The following is a 21126-nucleotide window of genomic DNA, read 5'->3' on the forward strand; positions in this document are numbered from 1 at the left end:
TGTGACAAAGTTTGTAAAGCATCTTGCAACATGTGCAGTTGCCTTTGGGAAGGCATCTAGCATTACAGAGCAGAAATTTGGGGCTTATTCTTGCTGTAATTTTTTCTACAAAAATATTCATAATTTTGTCAAGAATCTTTGGAATAATAGCCACATTAATGCATGAGTTGCGGAGCCCTTTGTTCACATGTTCAGATACACGTGGAAAAGATCACTGCATAAAACATAACATTCATTCAGAATGACTAGGCTACATATGTCTGATTTCTCATTACTCAAACTCTCTTTTAGAGTAACTTTCCTAATCCCAGCACCAGAAAAATAAAAATTGAATCAGTTTGTTTGCTAACACTGGGCACAACACACTGATGCTTATTTTCTCTCTCACTGGGCTGCAGTCAGACAACTAGGAGCATTGTAATCGTCATTTGAAAACTTCTGCTGGAGGGAGTGGAAAAGTGTCTTCTCTTTCATAAACTGTTAGGTAGCAGGGTTCAGACTCTATGTAACAAGAGGCGCCTATCAGTAGTTTCCACACTATTAAGCCCTGCATTATGACCGACTCGTTGAAGTCACCAAGAAATCTGGAAAAATAAAGAAATGACTGAACAGTCTCCTTAGAATTACTGCATAGTAAGCTTTTAAATGGAATCCACCTCAAGTCAGATGGCTCTTTGCTTTGCTGCATGCAGCAGAGTAGCGTATTAACCGCAATGAGAATTTTTAACTGATGTTAAGATGAAAGTATTGCTGCTTTAAATCTGCGGTACCATGTCCCAGAACATATTTAATGACTTTCTCAATTGCATCTTTCTGGGCCAGACATATTAGACCATGTCTATAAGGACATAAACTCACAGGACCATTTTATAATGGCTACATATATGTTTGGGTTGACTTGGATCTAGCTAGATTTGAACACATGGTGAAATGGACTTCCGGTTCTTTATAATGCAGTAGGCTTTCTACTCAGTCATGTTGAACACACCATCACAAAGCTGCAGAACTCCAAATTGTATAGTGGTTCAAAGACTGTGGGTTGGACACATGGTAAATGTACCGAACTCTGTAAATTTTCTGCATGCTTGTTTGTCATGTGAATGGACTTCTGCTTACAACACCAGCAACTAACCATGTAGATTAGATTAGATTAGATTAGATAATTTTATTTATATCCCGCCCTCCCCGCCGGGGCAGGCTCAGGGCGGCTAACAGTAACAGTAACATTCCATTGTATAAAAACAAGGTTACATTCAACATTAAAATTCTAATAGATTTAAAATTAATTACAGTTATAAAAGTGCTAATGCTATTGCTATTTGTTCTTTATTATGATGGCGGTATCATTAGTACTTAATTTTCTACATCATCGAAAGCCAGTCGGAAGAGGAAAGTCTTGCAGGCCCTGCGGAATTGTTCAAGATCCCGCAGGGCCCGCATTTCCTCTGGAAGTTGGTTCCATAAGCTCGGGGCCATGTAGAAAGTGTTCTCTTAGTATCACCTACTTCAATAGGAGAAATTGCAGAGACATCAGTTTAAATGGGGTTATGTCTTCATGTCCTGCTAAAAACATAAAAACACTGTTAACCAGAGAATGACTCAAAGGAGAAATGCTGGTACTGTATGCCTGGGCAGAGAGAACAAGTTTATCCTAACCTAAAATGCTGTCCAAACACCACGTAGTGTTGTTGCAGCATAATTCATGGGAATGTGATCTGTTCATCTGTCAGTGCCACAGATGTTCAGCTTCTTGCTCTGCTCCATGAGCTTAGTGTTTCTCCTACATTTGATACAAGAAGCTAAATGAATCAGAAAAGACTAGCTGCCACTTCCTTTTCTCCTTTCTTGCTTCCCTGTGAGGCCTAGACTGTACATCCCCAAGGTAACATGGTAGGTGCATCAAAGCCCCATAGCTTGATCCCCTACCTCAGTCATTATTACACTCTGGTCACATGAGTCTGTAGTAATAGCATCATTCTTTTCCCCATTAGTGTTGCCACAGTCACCATCATAATATAGGAAGAAATAATGCAATCAGCATAAACTGATGAAATCAGAGCTTAGTATGTTAGTGAACAGCCTGGGATAGAACCACAGGTGTGGGAGGAGGATCAGGGGAGTGGCAAATACTACCAACTCTGTAACATCTGAGTTGGACCTCAGTTTCAGGCCCTATATCTCTCAAGTTATTTCCCTTCTCTTTTTCTAACAGGAGCATTTCTCCACCCGTTAGCACTCCACTTGTGTGTGACTTCTTCTCTGCTTCCTCTACTCACCCACTATACTGCTTCTGTTCTGTCTTTTTTGTGTCCCCTCCACATACTCCCTCCCTTTCCACACACTTCCCTGCCTGCCTGCCTTGGCCAATAGAATGTTGATGGTTGATGGTTGTGAAGTGGTTGTCAGGGGGGCTGGTAGTATCCTTAGCTGGAGCTTGTGGGCGAGTGTATTCAAATCCATTTACTTCAGTATATCAGCTCCCAGCACTCTTGTTTGCAGTAATCACCTGGTGTTCTCCTATCCTGTATCCCAATGTAATATCTCCTCCCGCCACCTTGCACTTTCTCTTCTTCCTCCTTCTAGCCCTGCTGCTACTGTCGCACCCGGCCTTTTCCCTTTGTCAGTTCTGGCAACTCCAATTCAGTGCCTTGTTTTGTGCGCGTGGTGGCAGCTTCTGCCTTACTAATATGTGTATGTATGTGTTTATTTCTTTTTTCTTCCACCCCATGTCCCTTCTATCAGGAGGCAGCCTGCAGTCCATATGACAGAAGATCTTCTTCTCCTCCTCTTCTCTCTCTCTCTCCCCACCCCCCCTGTGCTTGTCTTGTGGTTTCTGTAGCATTAACCAACCCCCAGATGGCTTTGCTGCTGATCCAGTACTCTGGGATTGCAAAAATAACTCTGAATTTGTCATACCTCCTGACAGTCAATCTTTCTTTCCCTCTCTCTCTCTCTCTCTCTCTCTCTCTCTCTCTCTCTCTATTTATAACTTGGTTTTTCATCTTTAGCTATTTCAGTCCCCTCTCTGTGCATGCATGTGCCAGTCTGTATGCCAGTGCACACCAGCATGTCTGGAACTCTGCATGTGTTTCTCTGCTCATATTAAAGACTTGGAGTCCACTGTTTCCCACTTCTTGTGTTTGGATATGCTTGGTCTCTGTGTCTGCTGCTCTTTTTCTATGTGTATTTTTCTGGATATGTATTAGTACGCCTCAACATAGGTATGGTGTGTATGTATAACACTGTGTTGTGCCTGCACAGTGGATGTGATGTGTTCACTGGTGTGTGCTGGTCCATCTCTTTCGGGTTATCATAACACTTTGTGAAATATCAGCAGGTATCTGTATCAGATCAATGTCTTGGGGTGTCTTTTTTTCCCTTGATCAGCATCTCGCTTACATTATTTTTGTGCCTCTAAACAATTTGTCTATGTGCTTTTCAGGCTTCTTTTTACACATCCTATAGAAAAATTCAGTGAGTAAGACCCAGCTGACTGCAATCTTAAGTTTGACACTGACTTCCACTGGCTATTTAAAAAGGATAGCCTTGTCCAATGGTGGGCCTCAGCATTGAATGATTAGTTTTCTACTGGGATGTGTGAAAACATTTGTGTGTCCCCACATTTATCTGTGAATCCATCTCTGTGTGGGCAATACTGTTATCTATTATCTATACAGCATTTGGTAATATGCAAAATGCACTGTGATTCTTATTTATCCTTACAATAAGCTATTAGGTAGATAAGGCAGTGATTGATCCAGGGACACCCAATGGGGGGAGGGAGGTTGGCGTTGTGAAGAATTTAAACCTGATTGTCTCAGATTCATACCCAGTGCTCATATTCATGGTATAAACAAGGCTTGCCATGTCTCCAACAACGTGCAACAGAGTTCTCCCCTAAACATCCGTCCTGTAGGGAACTGCAGAAATGATATTTCTTCCTCCTCCCTTGATGCCGTTTTCTCCATCCCCAAGCCTGGTTCAGCTTATTCTCTTTAGTAAGAAGACAATAGGTTGCCTCAGGATATGGTAGTTACACCTCTTCCACATTAAGCTGCTTTAACAGAGCAGGTGTTTGAACCTAAATTGCGCATTCCAGCTATTCACAAACAAGCTGTCTACCCCATCTCAAGTTTGAATCTCCCCTCTGCTGTGGAAATCCACTGGGTGACACTGAGCCAGTTACACATTTTCAACCTAACTTACCTCATAGGGTTATTGTGAGGATAAAATGGAGGAGAGAATGATATAAGCTGTTTCAAGTCCCCATTGTAGAGAAAGGTGGGGTATAAACGAAGTAAATAAATATATAGCTGAAGATGGGGCACAAATAAAAAGTAGGTTGGTAGATGAGTGGGTGGGAAGGAGAAAAGGAAGTAGGGGAAAGTGAGGATATGGGGATTGCCAGGTAGAGGAAAAGAGGAAATGGTATAGGGAAGGGGATATGGGGGAAATGAGGTGCCCCCTGCAGCTCCTTTTGAGTTCCCTACTCACAGTTGGGCTATAGTTTTCCTAGGTAGGGGCTGCCAGAGGGGGGAAGGAAGAAAAGCTTTAGAGGGAGGCAGATATAGGTAGGTTTGTTGGTATCTGAAAAGGAGAGCAGGGAGTAGGGAAAAAGAGTGACTATGGGGGCTTTCAGGGAAGGGAAAAAGGAACCGAGGGAGAATGAGATGCCCTCTACAAGCATATATCTGTGCTGTATGTCATTTGTGACTGTACTGTATGTCAGTCTGTTTCTAACTGTGACCACTGGTCTCCTTGTAAATCCATTGCCATTGTATTTCTGAGGGCAATGAACAGGTTTATGTCACTTCTGTATGTGCCTTTCTGGTATTACGCTTCCTGCCAGCTCTTTCTCCTGGCTCACTTCTTTCTCCTGACTTCCTACAAGTTCCCATTTTATGTCAAGATGAAGCAATGCACCTGTTAAAACCAGTGAAGTTCCTTATTGTTATGAATTCTCCCAACATTATCAAAAGCAAGGTCTCTGACATTAGGTAGAGCTCTGAAAGAAACACACATCATGCTGGGATCATCTGGTAGCTGGCAGAGGTATAGACTACTCAGATCTGAGCTGACTTGAGGCCTGTTGAAATCAGGCATGTTTGACATATGGAAGAGGAGTAGCCAAAGGAAAGGGAATGTGTTCTGTTGATAGGCCCTTTGATGAAGGCATGTTTGTGTTTATGAGACAGAGTTCTGCTTCCTTTATTGGATTAGTTCACAGCCATGCTGTTGTGGGGGCACAAAGAAAGACAGTGGGCGTTTTCGCACTCACCTTCAGCCGGCGCGACCCCCCTCTTCACCGCGCAGGATCTGCGCGGATTTCGCACTAAATGCCGCGAAGCAGCCGGAAGAGCCGGAAACTCCTGGCGCAAAAGCCGCTCAAACGTAAACCGCCAAAAAGCAGTTTCCGTTTGCGCGGCTTTTGCGATGGGAGTTTCCGGCTCTTCCGGCTGCTCCGCGGCATTTAGTGCGAAATCCGCGCAGATCCTGCGCGGTGAAGAGGGGGGTCGCGCCAGCTGAAGGTGAGTGCGAAAACGCCCAGTGAAAAAAGAGGGTTTTCGGAGGTACTGGCACATGGCTGTTTTTGCTCTATAGGATAAATCAAGGTAGCCAGAAAATCAAGTCTACATTACATTATTAGTGATATTATGTGACTCTGTGAGCACAGTCAATTGACGATAAGCCAATACAGCATTGCCAGACCTATTTGGTGAAAAATAAAGCATTTCCTAGTACCGGGGTATCAAACATGCGTTCCAGGGGCCGAATCAGGGCTCCTCTCAGGCCCCCAAGCAACTGGCTGTCTTCTGCTTTCTTCTCCCTTTAGCTTCCTTCCTTCTGCATAACAATTTGCTTTGCGAGGCTTGCTCAATTGCACAGGAGCTACAGAGCAATTGGCTGAGGCTCCTCCCTTGGGGAAGAAGAGGGGGGAGTCAGAGCTTGTTTTTCCAGGCTCTCTCAATCGCACAGCAGAGCTACTGAGCCAAACCTTTCTTCCTGAGGCTCCCTCTCCCCCCCAGAGCCTCCTTTGCCCAGTTCCCTGGATCCCATGGGAGAAATACAAAGAAAGCACCTTTGAGACCAATAAGTGCTAATGTTTTATGAGTCTGACACCCCTGCTTTAGTCTCTTAAATTGATAGGTGTCAAGTTTGGACTGTAGACTTGGCCTAATGGAAATAATCATGCCCTGTATATTTCATGCTGGTCCTTTTGCTGGGACACAATGAGACATCCCTTTATGCTCAGCACTCAGGTTCCCAGGTGTTCTGCATACATAGAGGCTGGCAAAGAAACCATCTGGCCATACGTCATCTCAGCAATTGCCTGTCAAGGAAAGCAAACAAAGGCAGTTACCTCTTTGTGAGAGGAAATATTTGTTTTTGGAGAAGGTTAATGGACTGGAGAGGCAGGAAGGGAGTTTGCAGGAAGTACCAGCACTGACCCAGCCCATGATTCCTTGGCACTCCCTGTCTGGCTGAATCCCATCTATATTTTGGGTCAAAACGAGCAGATAAGTGCACATCATATAAGTGGATCCAAATACTCACAGAAGGACAGATAAAGATTATCTCAAACCAGAACAATGGGAGATGCTGGGCAAGAATGAAGTGACATGGATTGATATTTATTATTATTTACAGTATTTTCTGCACCATAAGACTCACTTTTCCCCCCCAAAAAAGTGGAGGGAAAAGTGTGTGCGTCTTAAGGAGCGAATACTGCAAAAAATTCACACAAATGCCTCTAAATTCACACAAACGGCTCTAAAAACTAGGTGCGTCTTATGCTCAGGTGCGTCTTATGGAGCGAAAAATACGGTATATATAGAAATCAATATGCGTGGTGCTTTTACCACAGGAAAAGACATTTACAGTCTAAATTGTAAACACTAAAGGAGGGAGTATTTCTGAGTCCCAAAGAAAATAAACACTGAAGAGGTAAGAATGAGATGTGCTAGGGGAGGACCCATATTCAAAGGAATTGGTTGCAGATGAACACACAGATGCACTATCAAAAGAAGTTGCTGTTTTAAAAACCGTGTGTCCTCCTTGTGTGTATTCTCTTCCTATCTTGAACACTATGTCTCTTTTATACCCTGTGCAAATACATGTATTTTTGTATTCACCTCCAGGTTACCTTCAGCTGGCAAGGCGGTGAACACAGCACCTGTACCAGGGCAGATGCAGCCTGATGAGTCTGACCACAAAACAGAGCCTCGCTCATCCGTCTCAGATCTTGTAAACTCCCTGACAAGTGAGATGCTGATGGTGAGTTCCGACAGGTTTGCCCAGTTTTCGTGTTATATATTCCTGTACGGTCTGGAGAAGACTCCACTCTAAAGGCGTTTTCCCACTGACCTTACTCCGGAGCAACGTCCCTCTTCACCGTGCAGCGTCTGCACGGATTTCGCACCAACTGCTCCGCAGAACCCGGAAGAGCCGCAAAGTCCCGCGGCTTTTGCATCGCAAATGTAAACCGCCAAAAACCAGTTTACATTTGCGACGCAAAAGCCGCGGGACTTTGCGGCTCTTCCGGGTTCTGTGGAGCAGTTGGTGCGAAATCCGCGCAGACGCTGCACGGTGAAGAGGGACGTCGCTCCGGAGTAAGGTCAGTGGGAAAACGCCCTAAATTTCCCGTGTTTCCTTCTCCTAGAAAAAGCAGGTCTGGGTATTAACTGAATCCAAAGGAAATGAAGGTGCATATTTTTAAACATGGAATTCAGTCTCCCCTCTTAGGACAGTTAATGAGGCCAAGGTGTTACTCTACATCCATAACTATTTAAGTTTCAAGCGGGCAGCTGTGTTGGTCTGAAGCAGTTGAACAAAGCAGGAGTCAAGTGGCACCTTTAAGACCATTCTCTCCTCCAGTTTTTATTTAGAACGTAAGCTTTCGTGTGCTCTTGAGCACACTTCATCAGATGAGGAATCCAGCACAGTGAGCAAAGCCATACATAGCTGAGCAGAGCCATACATAGCTGGTAGGCAGTGGCCCAGAATGCAACATGGTACAAATTTAAGAACCAATGACAGTGAAGTAAAATTATCTGGTAGGCAGTGGTTTAGAATGTAAAATGATACAATGACAGAATAGTAAAATTAACAAATTGAGCAAACCTTTGATCTGAGTAGCATGAGTTTCGCAGTTGCATAACAATTCCTGGATGAGCTCCACCACCTATTTTTCTACAAAATAACACCTGCATATGAGAATTCTTAAGTATATTTTACAGTACTAAAGACTGTTGAGCATTGATATTAAGCATGTGCTTTAAAAATATAAAGGATAGACGTGCAGTCCACATATTGATTTTAAACAGTCAAAAACAGCTTGTTTTTTATTTATAGGTGGTTGCTTAACATAAAAGGCAACCATCTATTATATGATAAACCAGTCCATGCGTTCAATTTCATACAGGTGTGTTATAAAGTGATAGTTACAATTACATTTGAACTTCCCTGTACGCTTAACCTTTGACTCCTTTGACTCCTGAGTCCACCCTGCTTCACTGCCAAAGGATTTCAGTGATTCTGGCCTCACTTTAAGCTCTGTTTTGAAAGGAGTGAAATTATATGAATTAGACCTGTGGGGCAAGTCTTGGGATGGAACTCATTTACTGTTAGGATACCACAGCAGCTTTGTGACGTAGCCTGTTGTGAAGCAAGCACACAGAGAGGAAGGCTACTGAATTGACATGGAACGCTCCTGGTATAAGATTTCATAAGTAAAAGAGAAAGACATATGGTTGAAATCCCTGATAGAGACATGAAGTCAGACACAATCAAAACCCAGTGAAAATCATACTCATTCTTTAATATAGTGATAATGTTGTATGCTAGTTTAGGTCCCCACTGGGGAGAAACATGTGGTATAAATCAAATAAATAAACTATCCTTTCCACATCTCCACTATGGGCCTTCCTGTTTCTGACATTCCAGCCTTTCTTGTCCTCACCTCATCCTGTTTTCAGTGGTTTACTCTTTTTGGGGGGTTGGCAGAGATAAGCAGTGCAATACTAAACAGCATTATACCCTTCTCAATCTACTGGAGTCAGTGGGTTTAGAACTGTGTACTTCGGTTTAGGATCATACTGCCACTCACAGAGAACATAGCAGGTACAGAAGTGGTTACTGGATTCCTTAAATTACAGACACAGTTTATCCTTATAATATGGACAGATCTGGGAAATAGGTAAACCCTGAGGCAGTGTATTCTAAGAGAAGGTCCCATGATACACATAAAAAAATAACTTGTGAAGTTCTTCTGTACTAAATCAAACTTAGTTTCTCTGCCAGGCATCCTTTGTCTCATTAAGATAATCTTAATATATTAGCCAACACTGAGTTTTAATCCCTTGACAGTTTTCACAGCTAGACATCTTGCAATGCTCAGGAATTGCCCAAAAGCTCTAATTGGGCTGTGCTGTGTTTCTGTATCGTGTATGAAATTTTGTTCAAATGAGCTTTTCTCATTTGCATTCCAGCTTTAAACTCTCTTTAACTGTATTTTGCTCATTTTGACAAGATTCCTCCTTCAACCCCATGAAGGAAATCCCGTGCAAATATAAGAACTGAAGTATTGCGGCAGGGATTGGTGTGCCATTCCAGTCATCCCCATAAAAGGAACCACAATTGTGTGCATTGTTCTATACTGGGAGAAGCATGTTGTTCTATACTATGAATAGCCACAGCACGAAGTTCAACGTCCATGTATACTGTATGTGGTAATGTAGCTTATTCTCTGCCATTACCCGTGTCTGACATGACTGGTTCAGAAACGCACGATCGTCCCTTGATTCCAGCATCAGGTGGTGATTGATCCATCGCAGATTGACCAGTGTGGACATAACTTTTTATGTTGTCTCATATTTCCTCCTACGCAAAATTTTCAATAAAGTCTGAGCATGCATTCAGCTGCAGATCATCTGCTGAATAATCAAGACATGCTTGCACATGGGAACAGGCCTCGGGAAAAATAACCAAATCCACAAGAGTTCTAAATAGCGCTTGGTCTCTAATACACACTCACAGGCTGTCATTTTCCCTGCATGCTGGCTACTTTTACCTCACGTGTGGCTTGCCTTTGTGATAGTGTCAAGCTCCTGAGCATTATCACCTCCTGGATCCTGACATTTTATAATCAGGCTGGGGGGGGGGGGAGGCATCCTTGGCACTAGAGGCAATATGGTGTCATGTGCTTCCCTCTTGTGGTAGAACAGAGACAAGCAGCTTTAGAAGCGAAGCGTGCTAGATGTGAAATGGAGGACCAGAAAGAGTGACCTGGTCATGTCTAACTGAATATTATGATTGTTTCATTACTTCTCCAGATGCACATCTTTAAGATGCACATCATACAAAATCATCACATGTGATGTTGTACAAACAGGATTTATGCAATTTCTTACACTGTAGGAATTTTTAATTTTTTAAATAATCTTGTATGTAGAAAAGCTGTTCCGAGACATAAAACCTGAAGCATCGCAAATGTCCTCATGGCACGATGTAGGATTAATTGCTGTCTTCTGCAGTGTTTCTCACCAGTAAGGCAAATGTAATATTGCTGTGGAGAAGATCACAGCTTTTGAGACTAAACTAGACCCCCCCTAGTCTTAAGAAAACTGCTGTGCAAAAGTCCATGCAAGAGTGAAGCTATTAAGAGGAGAGGCAGGGGAATTGTTAGGAGAAAACAGCTGGCTGGAAGTAAGGATGAAAAAATGCACTCAGAAAGTCAGACAGACAGATGTAATATACAGTCACTATGAAATTTAATTTATATTTATTTCTCTCACACATTCCACTAAGTGACATGCTCATGAAACATCAACATTTCTAAAACAACTTGATAGAAATCATTTTAACAGTATAATAGGAAATCTAAATGCTAATATTTCAGCTGTTTAAAAAAGAGGGAAATTTATTGTAGCTGACTTCGGCATGTCTCTACAGAGGCAGCATATAAATTTCCTAAATAAATAAATATTTCCTTAAAGTTCTCATGAAATAATAAGATCTGGGCTTGTACTATGAAGACCAGAAGGAAACTAGCTCCATGAGTCTTATAATGAAACAGCATTCCATAGATTGAATGCCACCCCCTCTGCAAAAAAAAAAAAAGCCCTGTTCTTAGTGAGATGGCAACATCATTTCCAATAGGAGAGGGGAGCCTCTTCTGTTGTGGGATCCCATCCATGCAATAAAGTTAACTGAAGCTCTTAGTTCATTGGAAGGTTCATACTGGGTAAGGGTTATGACTCAGTGGTAGAGCATATGCCTGGCACGCAGAAGGCCCAGGTTCAAATCCCCACCATCTCCAGCTAAAAGGACCAGGCACTAGGTGATGAAAAAGACCTCAGCCCGAGACCCTGGAGAGTTGCTGCTGGTTTGAGTAGACAATACTGACCTTGGCACTTATCCGGTATAAGGCAGCTTCATGCACTAATTTGTACTAGATACTCTGATAACCTGGATCATAACTGTGTAGCATTTTAAAGATCTCCATCAGCAATTCGTATTTAGCATAGTAAAAATTAACAGCCAGTAAAATTCGATTAATATAGTCATAATATGGTCCTTCTAGCTGTCAACAGTCAATAATGCCAAACCCTGGTTCTTGCTGGGGCAGCTGACTGGGTGATTTTGGACCAGTCACAGAATTCCAGCCTAACCTGCCTCACAGAGTCGTTGTTCAGATCTCACGAGGGGAGAGGAGAATGATGTAAACTGTTTTGGTCCTGTCCTCCCTCACTGTGAAGAAAGACTGTCATTTTCCTATGGAGAGGCTGCAGGGAGGGGGAAGGCAATGGAAACCTGAAGTCAGAGGAACAGATAAAGGGAAGGAGATAGGTTGCCAACTCCAGTTTAGGAAAATTCTGGAGGTTTAAGGGGTGGGGCCTGGAGAGGGTGAGGTTTGAGGAGGGGAAGAACCTCAGACAGGTATTTATTTATTTATTTATTTTATATTTGAACTTATATCCCGCCCTTCTCACCGAAGTGCCATTTCCTCCTGGGGAACCACTGGAGATCACTCAGATTTACAATTGCTCTCTAGGTGGCAGAGATACCTCCCCCTGAGGTGGTGAAGTCAGTGCCTTCACTTGGGTGGGTAGAAAGACAGCAAGGGTGGCAGGCACTCACCCAGAGCCCCCTTCTAGAGCTCATTGTATTTTTCTTCACACCAGGGCTTACTCCTAGTCATCACATAAACAGGGTGTTTCTGTGACAGAGCTTGTAGATACAGGTTTACTTTCATTGTAACCAAAGATGTGCTGCTTCCTTTCCCTTTAATTTGTTAGCTTCTTTGACCAATGGTAAGCTCAAGATAAAACAAGACAGTAAATACAAAACAAATTACAAATAATTTAAAACCAAAATAGACTGACAACAAGGAGGAAAACCAAGATGTGCTGCTTCTCGTTTTCTGGCAGCTGGTTCCATAGTGCAGTTCTCCTGGAGTCGGCCTGATTCTGGGAGCTTTGGCCCGTCTTATTTTAAATGACCTTGAGTGTGAGGTCTTCAATCTTATCCCTGGGGACAGCACTCTACAATCTGGAGAACACTGTTCTGGTTAATAATTCTCATCTCTGTGCCCTCCGCTTCTTTTTCCCTTTCCTTAAATGTCACAGTTTTCAAGACCTTGCCAGTGGTAATGTCTCTGGCTGTACCATCAGGGACATACAAGAGAAGTTGGGGGGTGGGCTCACAAAATGCAATTATACAGGCTAGAGTGTGGCTATGCCAGCACTAAGCAATGCAATACAATTCAGTTTAATTTGTAGTGTGTCGTACACACAGCGAGGCTCCCTAAACGTATTAGAAGAACAAAAATAAAATGCTGTGCTTCTTTCTTTCCATTTTGCTGCAAGTTCATGAGAGGCCATGCTCATGATCTTCCACTAACACCCTTCCCAGCATTGCCTCCAGGACAGAAGCAATAATTTGCCCAGAAGAATCTAGAATTCTGCCTTACGGTGTCTTGGGGCCAAACTAGATGTAATGGTGCCCCTAGGTTAGACTCAAGGATGTCAGTGCAGCCATTTTAAAAGCTAATGTGGATGATTTCAAAATGTCAATCCTGTGTGGGCTCACAGTGCAGTAAGACCAGGTGTACACCTCCTCTTGCCATGGGTTCAATCAGGATCTAGCCCATGTGACATTTTTAAAGCACCCAAGTTAGGCTTTAAAATGACGACCACAACTCCGGGTTCAACCCAGGAATGCCATGTCTAGTTTGGCTCTGAGATTCTATCAACAGAAAGCTCATTTTCAGGCAATTGGAATATATTATGTACATTTGCATACACCAAGAATTCATGGTCAGTTCTTGGGGAAGGGGAAGTACCGCCCCCTTTCTACTTGCCCTGCTTCTCTTTCTCATACTCTCCAATTTTCACAGATGAAAAGAGTCACACTTCTGTGGATTCAGAACATTCTTTACGCAAATATCATAGTTTGAACATAGCTCACCTACTCCACTTTGTGGGCTAGACTGGATACTTTCTAGATTGGATTGTAATTCCTTCCCTATATATGGTAAAAAATGAAGGAAGTGACTGGTCTCAAGGGAGTGCCCGTTCAGAAATATCTGCCCCCATAATAAGAGGACGTTTGGCTTGAACATGTTGAAATTTGCTCCCCCATAAAAACCATTTTGTAGTGGTGCCTGCTACCCTTTCTCAAAATTCCAAAATTACCCACAGTCTCAGCAAGGCTGCTTCCCTGTATTCATTTAGACTGAAATAAGTTATCCTGAAATGGCTTTCTGGAGCAGGTGTACTAAGAAGCTGACTATCACATTTTCCTTTGTATCTAATTTGGTTGATTAGCAAGTTGAACATATATGAACACAAACATATGAAGCTGCCTTATATTGAATCAGACCCTTGGTCCATCAAAGTCAATATTGTCTACTCAGACTGGCAGCAGCTCTCCAGGGTCTCAAGCTGAGGTTTTTCACGTCTATTTGCCTGGACCCTTTTTTAGTGGAGATGCCAGGGATTGAACCTGGGACCTTCTGCTTCCCAAGGAGATGCTCTGCCACTGAGCCACTGTCCCTCCCCTAAGTTGGTTTTGCTTTGAAATTTATTATCTGCTTTTCAGTCATCTAGAGTTTCACAGGTTTTTTAAAAACATGTTTGATATCGCAGTGGACTTAGTGGTTTTTAGCAGAACTGCTGTTCAGACAGCAATGTTTGGATAGGTATGTAGCTGTGGGAGTGAAGACAGTGCACACCAGGGCCTACCAAGAACAGTTTTTAATTTTTTCCTAAACAACAAAATAGATTTAGCAATTTAAGAAAGTGTGGTGTCAGAAAAGAGAGACTTCTTTGGTAAATATGGATATACACACACCATCTGCTCTGATCCACCTTCAGTTTCTCTGGGAAAGTAACAGCTTGGTCTACAGAAACTCCTTGACCGATTTCGAACTCAGCTTACCCCGCTGTCACATTCCTCTTCTCTGCATAGCGTCCTTCGGATTTCCTACTATCTGCTCTGGAGCTGCAGCAAACATTGCAGTTTTCACACAGCAAATGGAAACTGGTTTTTAGCAGTTTCCGTTTGCCGCACAAAAACCGTGATGTTTGCTGCAGCTCTGGAGCGGATAGTGGGAAATCTGAAAGACGCTGCATGGAAAAGAGGAACGTGACAGCGGGGTAAGCTGAGTGCGAAATCGGTCCTCATTATCCCAGAGTAAAGGCAAGGTGGCAGGTCCTTCTTTATCCCATTCAGCATTACTATGCTTCCCAGTGTATGTGCTATATTTTTCTTCTCCAGATCATAAAACTATCTAACATTGGCTTCTGTAAAAAGGAATGCGGTCCCTCCATCCTGGATGCCCTAACACATCTATTTTTCCTCCTCACCTTCCCCATGCTCTACCAATTTGGTGAGGCTGTACAATTTATTTTGCTTCTGTACATGAATTTTGAAACTTGAAAATCAGTTGTGAGTAGGGATGATCCAGGAAAGTCCAGAGTATTTTGATACAGTAAGAAGATGGGGAAGACTAAATGTCACTGGGGCACAATGAATAGATCAAACTTTATTCCTTACTCTGCATAGCAGGTCCTAAAGGCTCTTTAGAAGAATACAATCTGATTTCACAAGCTGCCAGACAAATGAGCCAGTGAGATGCCCCATATACCCTGTGGTTGGAGTCAGTACTCTTCAGTTTAAAACCAAGATCATGGGTGGATTCTATGCATCCATGAGTCGAAGGATAGGTGATAACAAGCTCTGTGCGGTTCATAAACAAATTGGTTGGTAAAGCATAGTAGCTAGAGGCATCACTTCCTCCATGATTATGCCTTTGGTTTGTCATTTCCTACCTCTTACCTCATCTGCAGCCTTTCCATATCCATTTAAATGCCTGTCATCCTTTGCCCCCCTTGTTGGAATGAAGAGTCGGACACAAGGTATTGGTAAAGCTAAGGGCCACTTTATTATTTGAATAAACAACACGGCAAGGGCAACTAAAACTGCGGCCTGGTCAGGGCCAGGGGTCTCAACAGACCACTCCCCTGCCATTAGCGGGCGAGAGACCCAGCCCTCCAGCCGGTCGGCCCAGCAGGAAGGCATGCTCCAGAGGGCCCAACCACCAGAAGCATGTCTCAATTGAAGGCACCCTCTGGTCAAGCCTCCAGGACGGTCTGCATTCACCCACCCCAGGTCACGAACACCCAAAGGTTGATCCTGCAAGACCCCTAACTCCCCAAAAGGGGGAGGCTTTCTGGTCCTCCCCTAGCCACATAGCACCATAAACCCAGTAAAACCTGCCAACAAACCATACTCCAAACCCCCAAAAAATCAGCCCCTAAAATGGCCACCAAAAATAAGCCCCTAAAATGGCCGTCACCCTATGAGGAATTAAGTAAGATGGCCACCAAGCCCGATGAGGGGGGAAACATACAATAAGGCAGCCACCAATTGCCACCCTAATACTCCCCCAAACCTCAAAAAGAAAACCCTCCAGCAGAAAACTCAGCCTCGACTGTATCAACAGGGGAAAAAGGGGGGGAATGGAGGGGAGCTGCACGAGCTGCTTTGAACAAAGAGGGAATGGGAAAGATTTTTTTAAAAAACTGGTGCGAGTCCCACGAAGTGACCTCCGTCTGATCGACGCTGTCCTTCTCCCAGCTCTCGGAACAGCCCGCAAATCAACCCGTCCAACAGGGCCCGAACGGGAGCAAGAGCATTCCAATGGCCCTATTACGATCCCTGAACAAGGCCTAATCCCTGCGAGCTGGCTTGGAGCACCACTAAAACGCTCCTACTGAGCCGAGCTTCCACGAGGAACTGAACGATGGGGGCGGAGGCCTGGCCATTACAATGCCCAAGCCCCGCCCCCCCCCAAAGCACGCCTCAACAGGCCCGATAAGTCTTCCCTTCCCTCCAGGGAGGCAAATAGATTCCCCAGCAGCCGAGCTGCGATGCAGCTGGCTGCCGGAAATTCCTTCCCTGTTGTATTCTGAGACTGTGCCCCTTCGTTAGAAAGTTGTGAGTGCTTTAGCTCCATTCCTCTGCGAAATCCCACCTACTATGGCTGATGCAAACATTTTAGTCCCTCAAGATCTATTGGATGAGAAGTCTGTGCTGTCAGACTGGCTCATGGGGAGATGGCTTTGGTAATATGGCAGGTTGCCTGTCAGCAGGTATTTATTTAATTGGTTCTTCCAACTCTGTTGAAGCAAGTACATGGATCAGAGCCAAAAGCTACCTGAGGAAACACCAGAGAAGGAAAGGCAGACTGATTCTTTCTGACAGTTCCCTGAATTTCACCAAAGCCCCACAGGCAAGAAATTCAAAAGTTAGTGTAAACTCAGAAAGTTGTTCATGTTATCCCACTAAGTGGTCTTCTCTAGAGAGAAGGCATCACTGGGATAGTCCAGACAAGGTAAAGTGCATGGAAGAAAAGAACACCAACAGAGACTGAAAGGAGAACAACTCTGGACCTCTGAAAGAGTGGCAAGTGATTGCACAAGTTATCCTCTGGCTGAGATGATTCCAGGGATAAAAGAGCTCTTGCTTTTAGTGAAATGTATGGGCCCAGTTACTGCAAGCTACAGATACATTTTAGCCTACTTTGGATAGAATGTAGTTCCCTGCAAACTCGTAATAAAGTGGAATAACTATCCTTGCTCCTTAGCCACTCTCCTTCCTTGTGATCCAAAGAACATGTTACAATAGCGTGTAACATCATCGCATTAGTGTTTTTCCCCATGAGTTAATGAAGTAGAATGGGTGGCAGAAAATTGCTGATATGAAACATGACCCCCCCCACACACACACACACAGGGCGTTTTCGCACTCACCTTAATCAGCAGCGACCCCCTCTTCACCGCGCAGGATCTGCGCGGATTTCGCACTAATTGCCGCGGAGCACCCGGAAGAGCCGGAAAGTCCCGGCGCTTTTGCGGCGCAAACGGAAACCGCCAAAAACCAGTTTCTGTTTATGCCGCAAAAGCGCCGGGACTTTCCGGCTCTTCCGGGTGCTCCGCGGCAATTAGTGTGAAATCCGCGCAGATCCTGCGCGGTGAAGAGGGGCATCGCTGCTGATTAAGGTGAGTGCGAAAATGCCCACACACACACAACACATTGCCATCTCTCAAATGTCACTCAGGCTGGAGCCTTTGGGTTTCTCTGCAGGCCAATTCCACCACCATATGCTGCATATCCAAATGGTTTCATGAACAGATAATGATGTTACTCATATTTACAGGCTTCAGATGTTTTAAACAACCATAGCTTGTAATTTTTCTCAAGGAACTGACTTTAATGGTCTAGTTTCTATGCCCATAAAGTGTCACAAGTCTCAGCAGCTCAGAAGGGGCACCATTCACATGAAAGTGCCCCAATACAGTTATTTCAGAATGGTCCATTCATTTGCGTAGGGGCAGGCATATAAAGAAGACATAACACATAAGGAAAATGTGAATTAGACAACCCATGACGCCAGAACTAAGCTTATATATGAGCTAACATGAGGCCCACATTTATAACTGGGACGTATTAATAACTTACTGTAACTTGAATTTATGCCTCTACATTGCTTATAAAAACCCATGCTGGAATCAGAACAATTTGTATTTTGTGTGTTTGTGGACTGAGCATGTTAATTATGGTATTCTAATGTTGAAACCATATATTCAGGGGGGAAATTGCTGCTGGGAACATGCCTGGGAAGTTCTCATAAGGAAAGATTCCACCTAGTTAAGCTTCCAGTGCCCTGACAACTACAGGAGGAGAGTTATTCCTCCTGTCCTTTTGCTTTTTTGCTTCATTCCAGCAGGAAAGTTATTGCTCCTTGACATGTGCCACAAAACCATGAACAAATCTAATCAGTCACACTCACCCTAAGAAATTTCCCAGCGAGACTTCTCCAACCACTTCTGCTGGTGTTCCCAGCACCTTTCAGTCTGTTTGCGATGCATTGGTGTTCATGTTTTCTTTTATTGTATCTCTTCATGCTTCAGTTTCTGAGTAACCCGAAGGCCACCTAATAGACAAAGTGCCCAGTCTATTCCTTCTGAGTAACACCAGCCACCGATATCTGTACTACAGCTTTCAGAACCATGTACTACTGAAGTCAAATGGATGAAGGTTGTCATCTTTACTCCAGAAAATAAAAATACCATCTTCTGCTGAGTACAAAAGGCTTGAGCTAGGTCCAGAACACCCAGCCTAGTTAGAATAGGGTTGTGGTAACCAGCTAGGAAGATCTGAACTACCCATTCTCTCATGCAGTGACATCATACCAGTAACATTTCAACCATTTCCCTGTTCCACTGCATGTAGGCCATTTTTTATGTCATAGAGATCCAGCATGGTAGAGTGGTCAGAATGCCAAAATAGGAAGTCTTGGGTTCAAATCTGCTCTCAACCATGTAATTCACTCTGTGTAGGGTTGCCAATCCCCAGGTGGGGGCAGGGGATCCCCCGGTTTGGAGGCTCAGAAAGCGGGGGGAGGGGAGGGAAATGTCTGCTGGGAACTCTATTATCCCCTATGGAGATTTAATCCCATAGAAAATCATGGAGAATTGAACTGGGGGTATCTGGGGCTCTGGGGGGGGCTGTTTTTTGGGGTAGAGGCACCAAATTTTCAGTATAGCATCTAGTGCCTCTCCCCAATATAGCCCCCAAGTTTCAAAAAGATTGGAACAGGGGGTCCAATTCTATGAGCCCTAAAAGAAGATGCCCCTATCCTTCATTATTTCCTATGGAAGGAAGGAATTGAAAAAGTGTGCCGTCACTTTAAATGTGATGGCCAGAACTCCCTTTGGAGTTCAATTATGCTCGTCACAGCCTTGATCTTGGCTCCACCCTTAATGTCTCCTGGCTCCACCCCCAAAGCCCCCAGATATTTCTTGAATTGGACTTGGCAACCCTATGGCTTTCTTTCAGCATAACCTACCTCATAATGTTGTTGTGAGGTTAAAATGGAGGAAGAGTAACCCTTGTATCTTAACTTCTCATATGAGGCAAATGATTAAAAAATGTGCTTTATAAAGCTACCATACCAGTGGTTTTTCAGAGGGGGCATGCTGAACAGTTCCTATCAATCCTCTCTGACACATTCCACATTTACAACATGCCCTGACTACTAAGGCCATTTTTCAAAGTCTAAACACAATCTGAGCACACTGCAGAATTTGTAACACTGTTTTTACCATGCTAAAATCCCCTTGAAGCAATCATGTACCAAAATAATTCTATAACTTGACATTTTGAATATTTATTTACTTAATTACTTACTTAAAGCATTTATTAGTTATCTTTCTATCTTATGGAGCTCAAATTGGCTTATAATATAAGAACAAAAAAATAAAATAACTATAGTATTGTACTACAATACAATATTATTTTTTTATTATTCATGTAACTGATGGTTGTCAAGTTATATAGAGAAACTATGAATGTTTGATTATTCTCAACTGTGACATGGAACTTTGTTATTTCCCCATTATTATAAAAGGTAAAGTTAGTCCCCAGTGCAAGCACCAAGTCATTACTGACACATGGGGTGACATCACAACATTTTCTTGGCAGACTTTTTGCTACAGGGTGGTTTGCCATTGCCTTCCCCTGTTGTGTACTCATTTTACTGACCTCAGAAGGATGGAAAGTTGAGTCAACCTTGAGTTGGCTACCTGAATGCAGTTTCCACCAAGATTGAACTGCACTCTGCACAACGGGGTTCCTTTTCCCATTATTATAAACTATTTTAAATTACTATATGATTATTTCAAATTGATACAAAATATTGAGAGAATTTGTTAATCTATCCTTCCTTTTAATCTCTATTTTTAGATTGGGAATTGTAAAAATATAGAGAAATAGTATAACTGGTAATGTTATAATATTACAATGATTTACTTAGATTTATTAATCCATTTTTAAAATCTTGTCTTTAATATTTGTTTAAAAGTGCCTTATCTTCATTCCTTTTTCCCCCTTCATACCCTTTTTTCTGTACCCTATTTAAACAACTGAAATAAAACATATATTTGCAAACAACATAAAAATACAAAAGCCAGGATTCAAATCCCCACATAAAAGCCACAAACAGCTGTCCTGGACCTGCAGACATCACAGTACTGAAATGTCTGAAATATTGGAGTGCTAGACTTCTAGGGTAGCAAAATCTGAGATTTCTAAAACTGAAGGCAACACTGCTTGAGATGCTTTTTGTGTTGCTCAGAAATTAAAAAATACAATTTAGGTTGGGTTTTTTTTCATGTGGAGGGTACAAACACCTAAAATGTTAACAGTCACCAAAAAAATCCCATGGAGTTTCCAAGAAAAACCCCAAAATTGAGAGAGACAGCTGTCTGCAGCTGGTGAAGAGGAGAAGATGGAGCCAGCTCCAGCTCGCATCCCCAACCACCTTCCCATCCCAATACACTTTGCTGCTCTGTCAGGAGTGAAGAGGCAAATGGGATCAGGTAATAAGGGGGCACAGAATGGTAAAGCTGCAGTACTGCAGTCGGAGCCCTCTGCTCATGACCTGAGTTCGATTCCAGCGGAAGCTAGGTTCAGGTAGCCGGCTCCAGGTTGATTCAGCCTTCCATCCTTCCGAGATCGGTAAAATGAATACTCAGCTTGCTGGGGGGAAAGTGTAGATGA

The 21126-nt window shown here is 43.2% G+C and overlaps 1 protein-coding gene across 7 annotated transcripts in view; it reads left to right on the forward strand.

Annotated features, from left to right (window-relative positions):
- Positions 1–21126, forward strand: part of SYT7 (synaptotagmin 7) — a 335907-nt gene that overhangs the window by 284576 nt on the left and 30205 nt on the right. For all 7 annotated transcript variants that reach the window (XM_060262265.1, XM_060262268.1, XM_060262266.1 and 4 more), the window contains one exon: positions 7140–7275. In XM_060262265.1, coding sequence (XP_060118248.1) covers positions 7140–7275 — 136 coding nt within the window. The remainder of the gene's footprint in view (positions 1–7139; positions 7276–21126) is intronic.

This window comes from Heteronotia binoei, chromosome 21, assembly GCF_032191835.1.
Source record: "Heteronotia binoei isolate CCM8104 ecotype False Entrance Well chromosome 21, APGP_CSIRO_Hbin_v1, whole genome shotgun sequence".
NCBI classification, from domain to species: domain Eukaryota; kingdom Metazoa; phylum Chordata; class Lepidosauria; order Squamata; family Gekkonidae; genus Heteronotia; species Heteronotia binoei.